The 21068-nt window shown below is 44.5% G+C and overlaps 1 protein-coding gene across 2 annotated transcripts in view; it reads left to right on the forward strand.

The window, feature by feature from the left end:
* Positions 1-14040, forward strand: part of KIAA0586 (KIAA0586 ortholog) — a 190386-nt gene extending 176346 nt beyond the window's left edge. For both annotated transcript variants that reach the window (XM_077265055.1, XM_077265065.1), the window contains one exon: positions 13639-14040. In XM_077265055.1, coding sequence (XP_077121170.1) covers positions 13639-13757 — 119 coding nt within the window. In that variant the 3' untranslated portion in view covers positions 13758-14040. The remainder of the gene's footprint in view (positions 1-13638) is intronic.
* The last annotated feature ends 7028 nt before the right edge of the window (positions 14041-21068 follow it).

A 21068-nucleotide genomic window follows, 5' to 3' on the forward strand; every position in this document is an offset into this window, starting at 1 on the left:
GGGTTACTAAGCGCGGCTCTGCGCTTAGTAACCCGATATTTACCCTGGTTACCTTTGTAAAACATCGCTGGTATCGTTGCTTTTGGTGTCAAACACGACGATACACGCCGATCTGACGACCAAATAAAGTTCTGAACTTTCAGCAATGACCAGCGATATCACAGCAGGATCCAGATCGCTGCTGCGTGTCAAACACAACGAGATCGCTATCCAGGACGCTGCAACGTCACGGATCGCTATCGTTATCGTTGTAAAGTCGCTTAAGGTACCGTCACATTAAGCGACACTGCAGCGATAGCGATAGCGACAGCGATGTCGATCGCTGCAGCGTCGCTGTTTGATCGCTGGAGAGCTGTCACACAGACCGCTCTCCAGCGACCAACGATGCCGAGGCCCCCGGGTAACCAGGGTAAACATCGGGTTGCTAAGCGCAGGGCCGCGCTTAGTAACCCGATGTTTACCCTGGTTACCAGCGTAAAAGTAAAAAAAACAAACAGTACATACTCACCTGCGCGTCTCCCAGCGTCTGCTTCCTGACACTGACAGCTCCGGCCCTAACAGCACAGCGGTGACGTCACCGCTGTGCTTTCACTTTCACTTTAGGGCCGGATCTCAGTCAGAGCAGGAAGCAGACGCTGGGAGACGCGCAGGTGAGCATGTACTGTTTGTTTTTTTTACTTTTACGCTGGTAACTAGGGTAAACATCGGGTTACTAAGCGCGGCCCTGCGCTTAGTAACCCGATGTTTACCCTGGTTACCAGTGTAAAACATCGCTGGTATCGTTGCTTTTGGTGTCAAACACAACGATACACGGCGATCGGACGACCAAATAAAGTTCTGGACTTTATTCAGCGACCAGCGACATCACAGCAGGATCCTGATCGCTGCTGCGTGTCAAACTAAACGATATCGCTAGCGAGGACGCTGCAACGTCACGGATCGCTAGCGATATCGTTTAGTGTGACGGTACCTTTAGACTACTGGCTTTGATCTGCCAATTATTGATCTTTGGTAATCACATTACACAAAGGGATCTTAGATTACACAGCCTGGATTACAGGGACATATCCGGACCACAGCCCCTAAACCAACATTTCTAATCCTCCCCCTTTTAATGAACAGGTCTCCGAATAATTACAGACTACTAATATTGGGCGAGGGGTGCATAAAGTCCTCTACTGATGCCAACCAGTCCTGCCATCCTATACCTTCCCACACTGGAAGGAAATCTCCATCCAAAATAGAAAATCCTGTTTTAGTTACAATTTTTATCAACTATTTTAGTTTTTTTTTTTACTTGAAGAACTTCCTTAATTCTTGGTTCTCCGACCTGCATGCAAAGAGCATTGTGCAACAAGAGTTATTTAGGGTAAATCTGCAGCTGAAAAATCAAATGTTTTGTAAGTATATGAATGTCACAGTCACATAATCTTCTGCAATAAATCTCCCCCATGTTAATTTACCCTTAGCACAGAAAAAACTGTGCAGGATACACCAATGTCCATATGACACCGGCCCCTGTACATCATCTTACACGGTAGAAGCTCCTTCTGCACAAATCTTCATGATGCACTATGGAAATTATGGCCGTAAGGCAGGTGACCAGAAGTTTTGAGGACATGAAGTTTACATTTTTTTTCAAAGAAAAATAAAAAAAAATATAACTTTTTTTTTTTACAAACAAAACAAGTCTTGGGTCTGGATTAGATGTGTGCATTTTTAGTCACAGACCCATTCACTTGTATAGTTTGTTATAAAATTAAAATACATTAAAATTATTGTCCGCTTTGTATAATCTATTTTCCTTAAAGGGGTAATTTGGCCCAACTCGGTTCCTCATCAGGTGGTGAGCGGAGCCAGTAATATCACATCCGTAGCTATTGGCTTGTTCACACACGTGACCGACAGCTACCTCACTCCTGTCCTTTCTCGAATAGGATAGGTGTACAATACCTTCCACGGAGCCTGCGGATATTTGAAGATGTGATATTACTGGCCCCGTTGTCCATCCGATAAAGCAACTGGGCCAGATTACCACTTTAAAGGCAACCTGTCAGGACCCTTAGATGTTTATTCATGTATTCCGGTAATATGTTTGTGTTTTGGGGCTGCACATATTTGAGTAAAATGAACTTCTATTTAGCACCTTGCCGTATTCTAGGACCAGGACTAGTCCACAGAAGGCGTTTACTCTTGGACACTAGTCTGGCATCCGTAGCTGCAGTCATGGTGATGGACGGTCCCCACACTGCCCAGGTCGTCACATTCTTTTCCTATGTCACATCTGTCCTAATAACCCTCTGCAGGGCAGAACTGTGATGGGGGAACTATGGTGCCAGAAGGCGAGGGGACTGTCAATCAGGGGACGTGACTGCACCTACAGAACCCTTACTCAGTGAGTAAATGCTTCCCTGGACTAGTACTGTTTCATTAGCATACGGTGAGGTGCCGTATTCAAGTTTACCATATTTTACTGAAATATGTGAAATCCCAAAACAGGACTGTCATATTACTGGAACACATGAATAAAGGGCCAAAAGGTCATGGGAGCAGTTTAGCGTCAGGGTGTGAGAGGAGCCAGGGCTGTAGTCATGGCCCACAATGATAGCTGCTGGAGCGCACCCTGGCTGCCTGACTCATACATACTGCCTCATTTACAGCGTACCTGCTGTAACGTCTTCTGCACCATCAGGGTCCCATCTGGTCTGCTTTGGGTTCACTCCTGCTGGTTCCACACAAAAAGACAGTCCAGTTTCAACTTATAACACACAACTTTACTTGAATCCTTTCGCAGTACGTCCAGCTCAGTTACTTCACAGGGAACATCCTTGTCTAATGTTTTTCCTTTACTTCTTCTAGAATGCTCCTGGGTCTTACCGCTTTGTCCGGTACCACAGCGTTCCTCCCGTCCACCTTTACTATCTTTAGGTGTTCCCCTGTCCGTTTAGAACCAGACATAAGGGCATCTGCCCATGTAGTAAACTGCCACTTCTTGGTGCTGCCCTGCATTCCACTGTTGCTGCTTCTTTCAGTTCTCATGCCCTGGATGTCTGGGCTCCCAGCTTCAAACATTACAGGGCCCACTGCGTTGCCCGGGCTCTAAGGCCCTACTAGACTGTCTGGGCTCCCTGGTCCCACTGACTGCATTCAAGAAATGCTCCTTTCTTGCCCACAGTAGACCCTTCCTATATTAACTAGTTGCTATCCTTCTACTATTTAGTCCTAATGTGCCCCCTCTAGTGAGCTAACTTGGTACTCCTCTCTCTCTATATACAATAGCAGCATTACAATATATAACCATATATACAGGGTGGTACATTTACATTTACCAAACGTTTAACCGGGATATGTGTGAGGTTTAGAGCAGTCTTTGTAACCCCTTACAAGGGGACTCGACAGCTTCCCTTTAAACTGATTCCCTGTCAATAAGCTAATTACAGGCTGTCATACTTCTGGGATTCATATTGAGTCACTGTAAACAGCAGAGGGGCAGGTATTGCTAAAAGAGGACCTATCACTTGATCAAAATAGTTTACTTAAATGCCTTTATAAAATTCCCTGTTCTTCCCCGATGCTGCTGATCTTTTCCGTTTTGCACTGCGTTGCTCCATTACAGAGATAATCACATTTGTTATTTCTGGAGCAGAGTATGTGAAATCTCTGCTTGCAGTCCAACTTGGCGTTTCTGCATAGTCTTCTCTGGGGGTGTGCACTCCCAGATGTTGCCAATCATAGTTCCACACTGTCTGAGACTGATAGATTGCTACATCAGCTGCTGAGCTGTGATTGGCATCACTTGGAGAGGGAGGCTAAAAGCACACGCCCCTAGAGAAGACTGAAAAAACGCTCCGTTGGTCTGCAAGCAAAGATTTCCCATCATGAGCTCCAGAAGAAACAAATGTGAATATCTCTGCAATGGAGCAACACATCGCAAAACGGAAAAGAGCATTAGAATTGTGGAGCACAGGGATATTTACAGGTTATTTCACACTATTTCTTAGAGCACATGATAGGTCCCCTTTCAAACATTAAATTCCCCTGCAACACCACCACAAGAAAGTGAAGCATTACACAATTTTAGCCTGTGTTCACAAAGCATTTGCAGTGTATATTTACCATATACACCTAGACAGCTTTCGGTATGTATGTCAAATGTAGCTATACGTGCCCCCCCAAAAAACGCATACCCCATGCATATGTTTTCTTTAGCATGGCAACTTATGGGTGAAGGATAACGCTGTATTAATATTCCTACATTGGCAGTATAAGGAAATTCAAAAAGATGTCTCCATCACCTATACACACACCCTTTTCATTGACATCAATGTCTTCTTAATGCACAGCTAGAGAGGGAGAGGAGCAGGACCCCTATAGATATGAAGGCCAGGAGAACTTGGTTAAACCTTTATATAACTGTTCAGAAACTCTTAATAACAGTCTGCAGAAGGTGAAGTTCAGTGAATGTCATCACCCGCCACAGCGATATATAACCGCAGCGCGGCCATTTGTGCCCCCCCCCCGTGGCGAGCCGCCCGCCCATTACACATCTCTTCTCTTCCTTCCAGAACACAACTACGGAAAGATTTTCAGAAATTACAGTTATTGTGAAGTTAAGTGTTTTATGTGACGCCAATCGCTATTTTCAGCTAAATTAATCTTTCTGCCTCCAGTGGGAGCGAATAACCTGTGCTTACTGGATAGAAATGAGGAAATTACACGGAGGCAAAGCTGTAAATGTCAGCAATTTGTGCCAAACAAAAATGTAAGAAGCTTTCAGGTTGTCAGCTTCCGGTCTGCAGGTGTATTATACAGGATGAGGCTGCTGAATTATATATAAAGACATCTGGCGGCATTATAGCATGCGGTTATGGATGCCTACTCCTCTGTGCTCGGCGGCCGGGGATGGATTGCTTCTCTGTTTTGTGGAAAATATTCCAATTGTCATGCCAAAAATCAAAAACTGGAAGGCTTGTAGTGTATGGAGAAACGAGCGTCGTCCTGTATTACAATCATAGATATATGGTGAGGTGGGATGCTGCATAACATGTGTTTCCCTGGTGCTGGGTGGGATTGTGGGCGCCATTCAGTATCCGTGAGACAGGCGGTCCTGCAGGTAAGACCATGCCAAGCTTCTGCCACATTACTGTATATTAGGGCCTGTATCTTGGGGAGGTAGAATTATTGGTCACTTAATTTGGACAATCCCTGATGAAGAGAATTGAAAAGTTGCAACAAACATTTCTTTTAGTGGATCAGCTCATCCATGGGGACCTTATCTAACATGGACAACCCCTTTAAAACACTGTCTATGCCCTCTACTGATTTATCATGGGGTGTAAGAGGCTTTGAAGACTTATTTTCTTTAATATCAATAGGCTTGCTTTTGGTAAAAATAAGAAAATCAGCATTGCTCACACTTCGTTTCCAGTAATGAGGCTCTGCCAGTGCTCTAGGCCTTTGTAGACCGGCTGCGGCAAAGGACTGCAGCAGCCAATCACTGGGCTTAGTAATGATGCCGATGTAGAGTAGTTGGCAAGAGGCCATTGAGTGGCTGCATCGGTCAGGCTGCAGTGGCGATATGACTACAGAGCACGTGACCACTGCAGCCAGTCACTGGGCTCAATGGTCTCTTGCCAGCTACATCAGCATCATTGCTAAGCCTAGTGATTGGCTGCAGCATTCGTTTGCTGTAGTTGTGACATCCTCTCCTCTGCCGATCACCATGGCACGTGAATTTATGCAGCAGACTCCCTATGGGTGTAATCCAATAACAAGGGAGAAATCTAAATTTGCGTTGTTTCTGCCATGACATTTTTAGTGCAAATTTTCAGGAATTTTCACGGTGAACCAGTCCCTTGTGGACGCAAAATTAAACTCTGCCTGGGGCCGGGCTTGAAGAGGAGCAAATTCGGCCGCCTCTAAGGGCGAGTGCACACGCTGCGGATTTGCTGCAGATTTTCCATGCAGATTTACAATCCTCACCAGAATACTTACCAACTAAGTGGGCGACATTTAAAGATCTCCTTTCCTTTTCAAGTTGCTTAGTATAAATTGACCCAAGGCTTTTAAAAGCCTTTACTTATTAATTAGAATGTTTCAATCCACTGACAACAATCAGTGATTTTGAAAAAAAAAAAGGGTAAGAATTTAAATTATAGTATGTAAGAAAGTTTATATAACTTCAACATGGAATTGTACGGAATTGGAAAAACATGGCTGATTTCTTCGCGGCCAACACCACACTTGTGGTCTCAGTGGCTCGGTAATGGAGCCCTTTAAGCCTGTGACCTACACTGTGCAGAAGACATAAGAGCGGCCCAGGAGACGGTAATCCCCTGTATACCAGGTATGATTAGGACATAGTCTGCCATCTATTAACGTCTCGGTTCTTCCTTACATGGAGCTGAAGATTTCCATGCTGTTAACGCTGCGCTGGATACTTCACGCGGAGAAACACTTTTCCTTTCACAAGAAAACAAAGCTTTCAAAGCGGCCATAAAACGCTGATTTTTTTCCCCCCCTTTATTAGACCCTCTGCGCTGCGCACCAGCTGTAATTATAAACACAATGCAGGAAATCGGCCGCAACTCAGAATCCTCTCATGTTACTTGGCAGAAGCCAGCGATTCCGTACATGGCTGGAGCCTGCGGCGCTGCTCCTGCCTCCTCCTTACATTTCTTCTAAAATGCAGTGGGTGAGAAGCAGCAGCAGACGGGAGTCTGGCACTGGAGCCATTGTTCATGATCCTAGCCAGACACAAGATACAATGCTCTGCAAAGTGTCATTATCGCCTCCAAAGCCAAGGACTGCAGGGCAGTGTGGAGAGGACACGAAGCGCAGTGGGCACGTGTACCTCCGACTGTATCCGAGAACCGCTACGGCGGCTTCAGACAAAGTGGGTAAAGGGAACCTGTCAGAACAAACCATTTATATTAGTGTCGGACCCCTTTAAGACACCAAAAAACTACTCCATGAGAAATTGCGGTTTGAACTTGTCTGAAAGTGCATTGGGGTGTGACAATGCACTTCCAGCTTCTCTGCCTCATGTTGTATTTCCTAACTAGCAGCATCTCCCACGGCTGATTGCTCTGGTACACGGCCACTAACCTGTCTAAGGACGTGTCAATCAGCCAGGGGGTGCTGATAGGTAGGAAATGCACCATGAGGCTGAGAAAGCTGTAAGTGCATCATTAAGCCCCAGTGCACTTCCAGACACAACTCTAAAACGTGATTTCTTGCTGCTGGAGCAGTGCTTTTGGGACATCTTTTAAAGGGATACACAATTATATTAATGGTTTGTAGAAGGGTAAAAGTTTGACAGGTTCAGATTAAGGGTTCATGCAGACGGTTCGAGTGCGATCCATCAAAACATTGAGTTGCACTCGTACCCATGTTATTCAATGAGGCCGTGCAAATATCTGATTTTTTTTTTTCCTCGAGTGGTGAGAGGAAGAAAAAAAAATTTGCATCGGATCAATCGGACATTCAAGTCTGTGGAAAACATCAGACCGCACTCGGATGATATCTGAGTGTGGTCAGGGGAATTTTTTTTTTTTTAATTTTCCACATCCGAGAAACAGATCACAGTGATCAGTATCTGATTAGCATAATCGGACCATTTTAACTACGACCATTTTAACTACGGTCATGTGTCGCTAGCCATAGGAGGACCTGTGCGCTTACTTGGGGTCTGCTTTGGCAGATATTTTTCTTTACAAAACAACATTGGTGCATTTTTCTTGCAACACCACATTTTGCCTGTCTTCTGTTATTCCTTCTGTAAATGTATGAATAAAATTGACAAGTAGGTATCACAGTTTAGTGTGTCCCCTTGAGTCCAAAACTGACCATGTTAGGGTAACCATATACATTTACCGTATTTTTTTGGACTATAAGACGCACGTAGGTTTTAGAGAAGGAAAATAGAAAAGAAAATTAAGCAAAAAATGTGGTCATGACGCACTGCTATGGGGGGTGTGCTGTTGACACTGTTATAGGGGTAATGTCCCCATCCAGGTATATATGTCCCAATCCAGGTATATATTGCTCCCCCATCCTGGCATACATGGTTCCCCCATTTTCATCCTGGTATACCTTGTTCCCATCATTATCCTGGTATACATGACCCCCATCCTGATATACATGGCTACTATCCTGGTATGCATGGGCCCCCCATCACGCCGCACACACCCACCCACACACACACACAAAAACAATTCTACTCACCTTCCTTCCGCTCCCTCGCAGCACGACACCCTGATGCAAGCAGCTAATTTCAACATGTAAGCAGCGCATGATATCACTGCCATGTGCCCCTACACTCCAAGGTCAGCTGCCGGAATACTGAATGCTCCCCATGGCCGGGACTATGGGCGCATGGTGCAGTGATTATTCATTCTCTTTAATAGCTGGTACACTGTTAGCCGAGGTCGCCAGCTCGTGAAGTGACTGGACGATCATGTGTGCCCGTTATTAAAGATAATGAACATTCACTGCTCCCCACGCCCCTAGTCCCTCCCACGTCTCAGCGCCAGCTTCAGTGCATAGAGGTGGGAGGGACTATGGGCAAGGGGAGCAATGAATATTCTTTAATAGCAGGCTCCAGTGTTAACCGCAGCAGCCGGCTCCTGCCTCCTGTAACCCGCTCCTCTGCCCTGCCGCTCCTCAGCCCTCCACAGCCACACTATAAGGTACATTTGGACTATAAGGCCGGGGTCCGACTAGCGTATGGCATCCGATGCAATATGCTAATGACCCTCAGCTCCTGCTCTGCTGCGAGCGGGAGCCGAGTGTCATGCCTCGACGCATCTGCATACAGATTAAAGGGAACCTGTCACCCCGTTTTTTTAGTATGAGATAAAAATACCATTAAATAGGGCCTGAACTGTGCTGGACAATAGTGTATTTTGTGTACCCTGATTCCCCACCTATGCTGCCGAAATACCTTACCAAAGTCGCCGTTTTCGCCTGTCAATCAAGGTGGTCAGGTCAAATGGGCGTGGTGAAATCGCTTCTTCTCCCCCAGATCTTGCTCATCTTTCCGTTGGTGGCGTAGTGGTTTCACATGCCCAACAGGGGAATGCACTGCGCAGCTGAAGAAAAAGAGCGCGATCTGCGCTATTCTCCGCTTTTTCGCTGGCGGCGGCCATCTTCCTGAGGCCGCGCATGCGCAGATGGAGCACTCTGCTGCCCGGGGCTTCAGGAAAATGGCCGCAGGATGCCGCGCGTGCGCAGATGGGGATCGCGGCGGCCATTTTCCTGAAGCCGAGTTCGCAGCTCAGGCCCTATTTAATGGTATTTTTATCTCATACTGAAAAAACGGGGTGACAGGTTCCCTTTAAGAAGTTGGTACACGATCTGTGTATACATTTGGAGGAGGACTAAGAGAGGAACGTTGCACAAAGTAGCCGCAGGATAGGAGATAAATGACCGATCGATGGGGGTTTCATTGCCCATGAGAATTCCATCCTCTTCTTCCCTTTGATTGGGATTGAATGGAGCAGTTACATTCAGGTCTATGGTACTGAGGGAGATGGCCGAGCTTTGTAGCCAGCTTTATCAGCCAGTCCCATTGATGCCGAGTGGGCATGCTGGAGTAAGGAAGAAAGGAAGACTCCGTTGGCACAACCCCCAGCAATCAGGCATTTAACGTGTAACTAGCGGCCCACCAATATCACACCCAATGAAAGCGAGATGTAACGCATTTCCTGCTTTTCTTTTTTTAGACATGCACCAGTTATACGTCTTCAATATGAATGGGAGGATGTAGCTTGAGATGGAGGATCGCACATTTACACCATGACGCAACATGTGTGACAACATCTGCAACAACTATCACAGGCTGATATGTACAATGAACGTCAAGTTTAGCATAAACTAATACCAGAAATGCCCTACAATGGTCTACTTAGACCTTACGACTGCCAGCACTGATGACATCGATTTCATTGAATATCCTGTTTACACAGACAAAACCGGTTTCAGATGTGCACGATCTGTTATATATCATTCAGTGCACATAGGCTGCCATTGCCCTCGGCAGCACAAGCGATGTGTTGCCAAGAACGATGATTTTTTGGGGATAAACCAACATAACATATGTCGCCCAACTTAGCTTGTTCCAGTCGGCAACCTGCTTAGACTGCACAATTATCGTGAAATGAGCACTCCTAAGTACACTGGTTCACAATAATCTCACAAAGTAAATGACTCTTAAATCCTGTAGTGAACACTATGCGCCTTTAATTTGTGTCGATCTTCTGAGATTACATCTAAGAGGCCTGACGACCTTGAGTGGCTTTGATCTGTAACTAGTTTTTGTCGATCCGGGCAATAGCCGCCTGACGAGATGTAGTATGACTGCTCCATTGTACCGCACAGAATACAATCTTCCTGTTGATGCATTTTAATCCCGGAGATTATCAGATCTCCACATGTGGGACTTGGGTTTAATAACGCAAAGCCTCCTTCCTATTATTCCTTATCTTATCCTCTCTCACCTACCAGTAACCTGTTCTCCAAACTTTCTGTCAATCATTTGCTTGGGTTTCCTGATCAGACCTCATAGCTGGTGGGATTATTGACACGCCTCAAGCTTTATCTTTATTGCTGGTCTATCCCTTGTGCAACATTAGTGTAACTACCAAGGACACCACTCAATGGATCACCTCCTCCACCCCTGGACTGCAAACATCAGGGGCTTCTCATAAAGATTAGATTCTCATTTTAACCATTTTTTGCAGAAAATAGTTTGTAAATTCATTTCTTTGCATTGTGAATGTTGGGTGGAAACCAATATGGCTGCCATTACATTATCACCTGTAGGGGGCATCACTCAGCTTCCGAGAGTCCTACAAGGCAATTTGGTATGAGTTTTAAAGTGATATAAGAGCAGAAATTATATTTCCACATCTGAAAATGCTGCTCATGCCATTGGCTAGACTGTAATGTCTGATAGTTATGACTACCACCTCTGGGATTAGGGTGGGAGACAGAGGACTCACTGTTTTTGTTCTCACTGATGTGGCCAGACATGTGCAGCTTTCTTCATAGGAGTTCGGAAAATAGTGCACCAAGTGTGCTGGTCCCTTAAACTGCCCATACTCCTCAGATGGCACTGCCAAAATCTGTGGGTTCACTTGAGTTTAATCCAATGTGTGTATTATATATTTATTATTCACACCCACTTGAGTCTGTACAGGTCCTTCTCAAAAAATTAGCATATAGTGTTAAATTTCATTATTTACCATAATGTAATGATTACAATTAAACTTTCATATACTATAGATTCATTATCCACCAACTGAAATTTGTCAGGTCTTTTATTGTTTTAATACTGATGATTTTGGCATACAACTCCTGATAACCCAAAAAACCTGTCTCAATAAATTAGCATATCAAGAAAAGGTTCTCTAAATGACCTATTACCCTAATCTTCTGAATCAACTAATTAACTCTAAACACATGCAAAAGATACCTGAGGCTTTTAAAAACTCCCTGCCTGGTTCATTAAGGCCCCGTCTCACATAGCGAGATCGCTAGCGAGATCGCTGCTGAGTCACAAGTTTTGTGACGCAACAGCGACCTCCATAGCGATCTCGCTATGTGTGACACGTACCAGCGATCAGGCCCCTGCTGCGAGATCGCTGGTCGTGTCAGAATGGCCTGGACCTTTTTTTGGTCGTTGAGGCCCCGCTGACATCGCTGAATCGGTGTGTGTGACACCGATCCAGCGATGTCTTCACTGGTAACCAGGGTAAACATCGGGTTACTAAGCGCAGGGCCGCGCTTAGTAACCCGATGTTTACCCTGGTTACCAAAAAAAAACAAACAGTACATACTCGCCTTCTGATGTCCGTCAGGTCCCTTGCCGTCTGCTTCCTGCTCTCACTGACTCCCGGCCGTACAGTGAGAAGTGAGAGCACAGCAGTGACGTCACCGCTGCGCTCTGCTCTCACTGTATGGCGGCTCAGTCAGAGCAGGAAGCAGACGGCAAGGGACCTGGACACCGAAAGGCGAGTATGTACTGTTTGTTTTTTTTGGTAACCAGGGTAAACATCGGGTTACTAAGCGCGGCCCTGCGCTTAGTAACCCGATGTTTACCCTGGTTACCCGGGTGCTGCAGGGGGACTTCGGCATCGTTGAAGACAGTTTCAACGATGCCGAAGTCGTTCCCCTGATCGTTGGTCGCTGGGGAGAGCTGTCTGTGTGACAGCTCCCCAGCGACCACACAGCGACTTACCAACGATCACGGCCAGGTCGTATCGCTGGTCGTGATCGTTGGTAAATCGCTTAGTGAGACGGGGCCTTTACTCAAAACCCCCATCATGGGTAAGACTAGCGACCTGACAGATGTCAAGAAGGCCATCATTGACACCCTCAAGCAAGAGGGTAAGACCCAGAAAGAAATTTCTCAACAAATAGGCTGTTCCCAGAGTGCTGTATCAAGGCACCTCAATGGTAAGTCTGTTGGAAGGAAACAATGTGGCAGAAAACGCTGTACAACGACAAGAGGTGACCGGAACCTGAGGAAGCAGTGGACTGAGTCTGGTGTGGAAACATCCAGAGCCACCGTGCACAGGCGTGTGCAGGAAATGGGCTACAGGTGCCGCATTCCCCAGGTAAAGCCACTTTTGAACCATAAACAGCGGCAGAAGCGCCTGACCTGGGCTACAGAGAAGCAGCACTGGACTGTTGCTAAGTGGTCCCAAGTACTTTTTTCTGATGAAAGCAAATTTTGCATGTCATTCGGAAATCAAGGTGCCAGAGTCTGGAGGAAGACTGGGGAGAAGGAAATGCCAAAATGCCTGAAGTCCAGTGTCAAGTACCCACAGTCAGTGATGGTGTGGGGTGCCATGTCAGCTGCTGGTGTTGGTCCACTGTGTTTCATCAAGGGCAGGGTCAATGCAGCTAGCTATCAGGAGATTTTGGAGCACTTCATGCTTCCATCGGCTGAAATGCTTTATGGAGATGAAGATTTCATTTTTCAGCACGACCTGGCACCTGCTCACAGTGCCAAAACCACTGGTAAATGGTTTACTGACCATGGTATTACTGTGCTCAATTGGCCTGCCAACTCTCCTGACCTGAACCCCATAGAGAATCTGTGGGATATTGTGAAGAGAAAGTTGAGAGATGCAAGACCCAACACTCTGGATGAGCTTAAGGCCGCTATTGAAGCATCCTGGGCCTCCATAACATCTCAGCAGTGTCACAGGCTGATTGCCTCCATGCCACGCCTCATTGAAGCAGTCATTTCTGCCAAAGGATTCCCGACCAAGTATTGAGTGCATAACTGAACATTATTATTTGATGTTTTTTTTGTTTGGTATTAAAAAACACTTTTATTTGATTGGTCGGGTGAAATATGCTAATTTATTGAGACAGGTTTTTTGGGTTATCAGGAGTTGTAGGCCAAAATCATCAGTATTAAAACAATAAAAGACCTGACAAATTTCAGTTGGTGGATAATGAATCTATAGTATATGAAAGTTTAATTGTAATCATTACATTATGGTAAATAATGAAATTTAACACTATATGCTAATTTTTTGAGAAGGACCTGTATGTATGTATGTAAAAAAAAATGGTATTTGTTCTTCCCCATTAACCTGATACATAGTGTTTCTTCCCATGCAGGAGAAGCATCCGAGTCTCCGAAAAAAATGTCTGTGACCCTCCCATCTATGGTCGAAGATGACGAAGATGTTAAAACAACCTTTTTAGAGTCCGATTCTTCGGGAGCTGATCCTTTTTAAAGATGAACCGCAACGAGGCGAGACCCGATGCCAGATGAGGCCCCCTAAATGAAGTAGATGTGCATGGACCAATCGTGGGGACAGTGACATCGCTGCTGCCATCACCTGACTGCACCTACAGATCATTGTGATTGTGTGGATGAAGTTTAGATGGTCACATGATTGCAGAGTGATGAATGAGGTGTACATGCGTAGATGTTTTATATTTTATGATTTTGTAACATTGGTTGTGATTTATATATTAAAACCTTACCATTTTTATTAGTGTTTTTTTACAGCCACCAAATTTAATCCAGAAAACGTTATAATGGTCATAAATGTAGTGGTGCTTTACAGCTCCATTCAGTGTTTACATCTGGCCATGGCTGCGCCGATCTTTTTAGGTGGCTGGGTGTGGGACCATCACTAATGCGATACTGATAACCTATCCTAAGGATCAATCATATGCCTGGAGAACCCGTTAATGTTGCCATGTAGCTCAAGGCTTAGGCTGGGGCTCCACTGCACCATATGTTGCACATCAGCAAAAAAGCAGCCAAGTTGCAGATATGTAGCAGGCGAGTAGCAGTTGCTCACCGATTATACTGAAGTCAATGAGGGTTGTATTGACGGCTATTAGATGCGGTGTTGCAATGCTCTAAAAAGATTATTTACTCCATGTAACACGTGCCATTGTGTAGCCCTAGGCTTATAGTCCAGTATCTCTTTTACTATTCTTGTGGCCACTAAAATGAGTTGCCAGCTTGTTAATAGAGATCTCTAACAACTTCAGGCCAAATATCGCTACACAAGCATTCATAAGACCACACGTTCTCAATTGTCTGCCTTTGAAAACAAGGGCAGATAAACATTTTGCCAATCACCCGACAAATGAGCAAAATGCTCATTTTGTTTCTAGGAGTCCTCATTATCAGATATAAACAGACCAATAAATGAGCACTGATCGACTTTTATATAGTTAATTTGAAGAAGGAGCAATCAGCTCACCTCATCGGGTGCTTTATTTATCCAGTAGTATAAAAGGCACAAAAAGTAGTTTAGCAACGCAAAAATTATAAAGGCAGAAAAGAAATCTCTGCTGCGCTCCCAGGCAACGTGTTTCAGACCTGCATGGACCTTGATCAAGCTTTCCTAAACACAGACGAGTAGTAGAGAATATGCACAACTGACTTGATTAAAACCATGTTCAGCTGAATACAAGAATAGCACGACACTAAGTAAATACTGAGACAGAAGAAAACATTTTTTAAATACACATGAATAAAACATAATTAATAGTGAAGAATCAATGTATAATGTATGTGTATTTAACACATTTTTTTCTATCATTATTTACGTAGCTTCATGCTATTCTTGTATTCACCTGAACATGGTTTTAATCAAGTCGACCGTGCATATCCTCTGCTGCTCCTCTGTGTTTAGTCAGGTTTTACAAAAGGTCCATGCCGGTCTGAAACATGTTACCTGGGACTGCAGCAAATATTTCTTTTCTGTCTTTTTAATTTTTGTGCTGTTGTGTTCAACAATTTTTTGTGCCTTTTATACTACTGGATCAATAAATCACTTGTTTATGAAGATGTGAGTGCCGGCTATTTTTGTACTGATGCTATATAGTCAATTTGTTTTTTAACTGGCCAAGATCGGCCTTTCTCAATGCACCTTTACCTGAGCCTCTATGAAGCCATGTTCTCTACTGGGCTGTATCCTAGAAACGTCATTATTTCATAGCCCCCCACAGTACAGAGTCTATTCCTAGAAAGCAGCTTTTTCACAGTGATCACTAATAAGGCTCCTTTCACACTTCAGTTGTTTGGCGTCAGTCTGCTCCGACATAGTGACGGATCCGTCACAATTGTTGAGAAAACGGATCTAACGGATCCGGTTTTTTGACGGACCCGTTACTTGGGGGTTGTCTGGGAAAAGTATCTACTTTTTGGAGCATGCGCAATTGAAAAAGCGGATTGGGGCGACGGATCCGCCGAAATGACGGTCGCAACTCATCCGTCGCCCATAGGCGGCCATTCTATGGAATGGCGGACGCGACGGATCCGTCGCGAACCGCCATTTCGGCGCAGACAAAAAACATTATAATGTCCGTCTATGTCTAGATGACGTCCGCCAAATTTCGACGGATCCATCACATGGCGGATGGAACGGACGACCATCCGTCACAATCCGTCGCTAATGCAAGTCTATGGGAAAATAGCGGATCCGCCCAAAAAAAATGGCGGATCCGCTATTTGATGAAAACGGCGGATTCAAACTGACGCCAAACAACAAGACTGAGATCGGCATCAGCCTGCAGAATTGTACAGTACACCTGGTGCAGAGTACACCTGTGAAGGAGTATGGTTTGTAATACAAGCTGTATCTAAACATTAGTACATTCCAATACTGAAATTACAAACACCAAGAAGGAAAAGCCATGGAATGATACCAATCACAGGATGGACAGACGTTAAAAGGAACCAGTGACCAGGTCTTTCCCAAAGAAAGTACGGCCACACATTTGGGCGTTTTTTAGTTTAAAGCATGCTGAAATGCTGTAAAAAAGTCCCCAATCCAGTCTGCAAAAAAGATTGCTTGCTATATTTACAGACTGGGTGGTTGGGTCCAATGGACGTCTATGGTCTTGGTCAGACGCCTCCGCTGTTCTTGCGATCACCATCCTCCTCCCCTTCTTCATATGGATGACGTGTCCTACATCATCCACACAGTATCCTCCATTGCGCGCAGGCGCACTTCTATATGTCCTGCAGAGGGCAAAGCAAAGTGCTCTAGTGCCCTTGCGCCAGCTTTACTTCCGAGTTGTCCGCGCTCTTTGGCCTTTCCTGTGCATGCACTCTAGAGTACATGGTACTGCCCTCAAAAGAGGAAAAAAAGTGCACCAGCGCAATGGAGAACACTGTGTGGATCACGTAGGACACATCATCCACACAAAGCAGGGAAGGAGGACAACCGAGTATGAGAGGAAGCGCTGGATCAAATCCAGAGACCCCCATCTGACCAGACTGTGCCATCTGGAAGTATAAAAATAGCTAGTTTTTGAGACCTACAGATTGGATTGGGGACTTTTTTTTACATCATTCCAGTAGGATGTTAAAAAGGCCCGAATGGTGGTAGCTGTACCTTGTGTGGGGAAAAAAACGGATTCCCAATAATGATCTCGAAATTCTGAAAAATGGAAACAAAATTTTCAAAACGTCTTGATTTATTCAGTATGGAGTATGTATGAGCTCCAAGTGCTGAAATCCCCACACTTATAGGATGTCATATGCGATCACTGAAGTCATTAATGGTCGTCTGAGGATGGTTCTGCCGAGATGAATGCACTTGGCTAGATCATCAAGATCTGCTGCTGGCAGCTCCTGGGCAATTGATGCACCACAAAAAAAATTTCAGCTTGCAAGATACAGAAAAAAACCCAATATGTTTCCAACGCAACAGTGTTTCTTCATCACAGACCTCAGATATGTCATGGATTACTTTTAAGGGAATTAGTTAAATAGGTTTCACCTATCATGGAAATCATAACGTATACAGCTCTGGCAAAAATTAAGAGACCACCACATCCAAACCCTATCATAGGCAGCCCAATCTCCAGACCTGATCCCCATTGAAAACCTCTGGAATGTAATCAAGAGGATGATGGATAGTCACAAGCCATCAAACAAAGAAGAACTGCTTACATTTTTGTGCCAGAAGCAGTGTGAAAGACTGGTGGAAAACATGCCAAGACGCATGAAAGCTGTTATTAAAGATCATGGTTATTCCACAAAATATTGATTTCTGAACTCTTCCTGAGTTAAAACATTAGTATTGTTGTTTCTAAATGATTATGAACTTGTTTTCTTTTGCATTGTTTGAGGTCTGAAAGCACTGGTTATTTTTTTAATTTTGACCATTTCTCCTTTTTGAAAAAAAAAATACAAAATTTATTACTTGGAAATTCGGAGACATGTTGTCAGAAGTTTATAATATACCATATATACTCGAGTATAAGCCGACCCGAGTATAAGCCGACCCCCCTTATTTTGCAACAAAAAACTGGGAAAACTTATTGACTCGAGTATAAGCCTAGGGTGGAAAATGCTTGAAGAACAAGACGAGCACTCTCGCTAATGGTGGTGCAGACTGTACATGGAGGGATACTCCAGACTGTAGTTATATAACAACAGTCGCACTCAAAAAAAGATTTTCAAAGATTTGTTTTGACTGAAAAAACGTAGTTTTCTTTATTACAAACACCAAAATAAAGTATCACCGCAGTGTTTCAAGGTAGGTAACGTTTCGACCCGCAGGGTCTTTTTCAAACCTATGGCAGCGGAGGTACTGGTGTCCGCGGACACCACTGCGGACACCAACCAGTACCTCCGCTGCCATAGGTTTGAAAAAGACCCTGCGGGTCGAAACGTTACCTACCTTGAAACACTGCGGTGATACTTTATTTTGGTGTTTGTAATAAAGAAAACTACTTTTTTTTCAGTCAAAACAAATCTTTGAAAATCTTTTTTTGAGTGCGACTGTTATATAACTAGGGTGGAAAATGCAGCAGCTACCGGTAAATGTCAAAAATAAAAATAGATGCCAATAAAAGTAAAATTAATTGAGACATCAGTAGGTTAAGTGTTTTTGAATATCCATATTGAATCAGGAGCCCCACATAATTCTCCATACAGTTCATTATGGCCCCACAAGATGCTCCATATACAAATATGCCCCATATAATGTTCCATGCAGTTCTTTATGGCCCCATAGATGCTCCATATAATGCTCCAAGCAGTTCTTTATGGCCCCATAGATGCCCCATATAATGCTCCATGCAGTTATGGCCCCATAGATGCTCCATATAATGCTCCATGCAGTTATGGCCCCATAGATGCCCCATATAATGCTCCATGCAGTTATGGCCCCATATAATGCTCCATGCAATTATGGCCCCATAGATGCCCCATATAATGCTCCATGCAGTTATGGCCCCATATAATGCTCCATGCAGTTATGGCCCCATAGATGCTCCATGCAGTTATGGCCCCATAGACGCTCCATATAGCATTGTGTCACATGTAATGCTGCTGCACTAAAAAAAAAAAATGACATACTCACCTCGCGTCGCTGCCCGCTGCTCCTCAGAGTCCCGTCTCCCCGCACTGACTGTTCAGGGCAGAGGGCGGTGCACACACTAATACGTCATCGCTCCCTCTGACCTGAACAGTCACAGCAAGAGGACGGGAAGACGGAGCTTCGGTGGAACGAGGGAAGGTAAATATACTCACCCACTCCCGGGGCGGTCCCTGCATGTCCCACGGTGTACGGCGCGGCAGCTTCTTCCTGTAGTGAGCGGTCACATGGTACCGCTCATTACAGTAATGCATATGCGGCTCCACCCCTATGGGCGTGGAGTCCATATTCATAACTTTAATGAGCGGTACCACGTGACCGCTGAAGAGAGGAAGAACTTGAAGCTGCTGCGCCGAACACTGTGGGACATGTGGGGACCGCGTCAGGAGCGCCGGGAGTAGGTGAGTATTTGACAGGCGTCGCTCCCCCTCACCCGCCGCTCCCCATCACCCGCCGACCCCGACTCGAGTATAAGCCGAGAGGGGCACTTTCAGCCCATTTTTTGGGGCTGAAAATCTCGGCTTATACTCGAGTATATACGGTAAATGAACAATTTACGTTTTACTCAAAAATATACCTATAAAGAGAAAAAATCAGACAAACTGAACATTTTGCAGTGGTCTCTTAATTTTTACCAGAGCTGTATATCAGAGTCTAAAGTATCACCTGCATTGCACTGGATATCTGCAAAAAAATACATTACGTGCAGGGCCAGACTGGCAATTCTGACAAACTCATACATGCTCATATATGATTTTGAGTTGATTCCGGAGAATTTGTATATTTTATCTCTTTTATTTATTTATATTTTGTCTCTTTTTTTGACTCTTCCAAGCTGATTTATGACCATAGACAGGCTCTATGTGCAAGAAAACAAAGCACCTGTGCAAAAATTTTAATAAAATTAAATTGCAAAAATTATTTTAGCCCCAAATACACTCATTTAGGTTAAAAAAAAAAAAAAACATCCCCAGTGGTGGACAACCACTTTTAGGGTATGTTTCCACGGTCAGTAAACGCTGCGGATTGGATGCTGCGTACAGCCAATCTGCAGCGTCCAGATGTTACAGCATTGTGGATGGGATTTTATGAAATCCATCTCCACTATGCGGGCAGGGACGCCTTCGGCATCCCTGCGTAAACGGACATGTGGCGCATCTTTCTAGACCGCAGCATGTCAATTTATCTTGCAGAGACGCTCCGTCTCCGCAAGATAAATATCACAGTCCTATGTATAGGATGCGGTGATGTCGCATGGTTCAATGAACACATGCGGAGTCACCGCGCATACAAAAGCTGCCAGTGCTTTGGATGGAGCGGACATGTGCTGCGTCCAAATTGCTGCTAATACTGACCGTGGAAACATACACTAATACATTCCTACATCCTCATGAATTCTCGCCGCTTAGCCAATTAATGCTTTGGGCTTAAGGGCCTTTACAATGACAGTAACAGACAGATCTGTGGTTCATGAGTGCGGCTGGATGTGTCTGTATTCCACTGGTAACCGAAAGCATCCCACACTGGAGTTAAGCAGATCCAGATATTGGGAACTGTCAGATGGGAGTCCCTGCGGCTTTTAGAAAGTGCCTCTTTAGCAACCGCTCTCCTAAATTAGATCTTTAATTAGCAAGAGCCGAAAACTGCAAAAATATTGGAAAAAAAACATCTGTAACCCAGTCGTATAAATCTTCATCCTAATATGTCTGGAATCGCGATAATAAAAAATTAACAAGGTTTTCAAAAATCTACAGAACAGGTTTTTCAAGTCTTGAGGTTTGCACAGAACTTCCTGTCCTGCACAGTACAAGAGGCGGATTTAATGACTCTTGTTTTTAGGACAAATATTGAAGGATCCACTTTTGGAAAAAAACACAAGGTCATGCATGAGTTTGTCTTTATTCACTTCAGTAACTGAAGATAACAAAGTAAACCCTGAGCTGATATTATGTATGAGGGGGACAAATTTTCGTTGTAGCTTATTTTTGCGATTAATGGTGGTCAAACGCGGCTCAGATATTAAGGCCTCTTTTTTGCTTGGGCTAAGAAAAACTTAAAACCGGAGAAGCTGCCTGAGGTTGTGTGTTTAGTAGAAAGCCCACAACCTGCAAGTCATTTACGTGTAACAGGATAGATGGTGGGGGATGCTATTTTGCATTATGAAAGCAGACCATGCTGACATTTGGCCAG

This window comes from Ranitomeya variabilis, chromosome 1 (assembly GCF_051348905.1).
Source record: "Ranitomeya variabilis isolate aRanVar5 chromosome 1, aRanVar5.hap1, whole genome shotgun sequence".
Classification (NCBI taxonomy): Eukaryota; Metazoa; Chordata; class Amphibia; order Anura; family Dendrobatidae; genus Ranitomeya; species Ranitomeya variabilis.